At 35.2% G+C, this 664-nt stretch overlaps 1 protein-coding gene across 2 annotated transcripts in view; it reads right to left on the bottom strand.

Annotated features, from left to right (window-relative positions):
• Positions 1 to 664, bottom strand: part of LOC108770345 (venom allergen 3) — a 20,829-nt gene that overhangs the window by 6,521 nt on the left and 13,644 nt on the right. For both annotated transcript variants that reach the window (XM_018521893.1, XM_018521894.1), the window contains exon 3: positions 261 to 342. In XM_018521893.1, coding sequence (XP_018377395.1) covers positions 261 to 342 — 82 coding nt within the window. The remainder of the gene's footprint in view (positions 1 to 260; positions 343 to 664) is intronic.

The following is a 664-nucleotide window of genomic DNA, read 5'->3' as shown; positions in this document are numbered from 1 at the left end:
TTTTTGATTTCAGACCAATAGAAAAACCAGGGCGATGGCAGCCGTTTTCCATCTCCTACAAAAACGGCCTATACGAAGAGACTGTACCGCCGCCATTTTGTGTACAAAAAAAAATTTTTTTTTGAATAGCTGACACTTGCCATTAAATTATGTCAAAAGTGCAAAATGATTTAATTATTTTATCATCCTCAAAAAAGTTCATGAAAAATGACTGATTTTCGAGCTTGTAAATGTATTTCTCCCCTTAAATCGGTACTTACCTACACCTCTACACTTGTCATGTCCGGATATGCATTGATTAACCCATCTTTGGCAAATCTCCTCCAGTTCTTTATCCCAAGTCTAAAAGAATTATACATATATGCGCAAGTATTTACATAATATTTTATGTGTGCGTGCGCGCGCGCGTGTGTGTGTTAGATATGCAAATTATGCACACATGCTTATACCCAAGGGCCAGAAAGTTCAATGTCTGTTACTTAAAAGTTACCCAAAAGTCTATTCGTATAATTTTATATACCTATCATTATATTATATATATAAAATCTAATATAAAATAAAAATATGGTAAATATGTAGATTAGGGGAGCCCCCCCCAATGACCTTGACCTTGACATATGTTGTCAAGGTCATGACCCCGAGTGACCTTGAGGAAGTTTTAATT

Source organism: Trachymyrmex cornetzi, unplaced genomic scaffold (assembly GCF_001594075.2).
Source record: "Trachymyrmex cornetzi isolate Tcor2-1 unplaced genomic scaffold, Tcor1.1 scaffold125, whole genome shotgun sequence".
Classification (NCBI taxonomy): Eukaryota; Metazoa; Arthropoda; class Insecta; order Hymenoptera; family Formicidae; genus Trachymyrmex; species Trachymyrmex cornetzi.
Note: the sequence above shows the minus strand (reverse complement) of the source record. Positions and strands in the feature narration are given on the sequence as shown.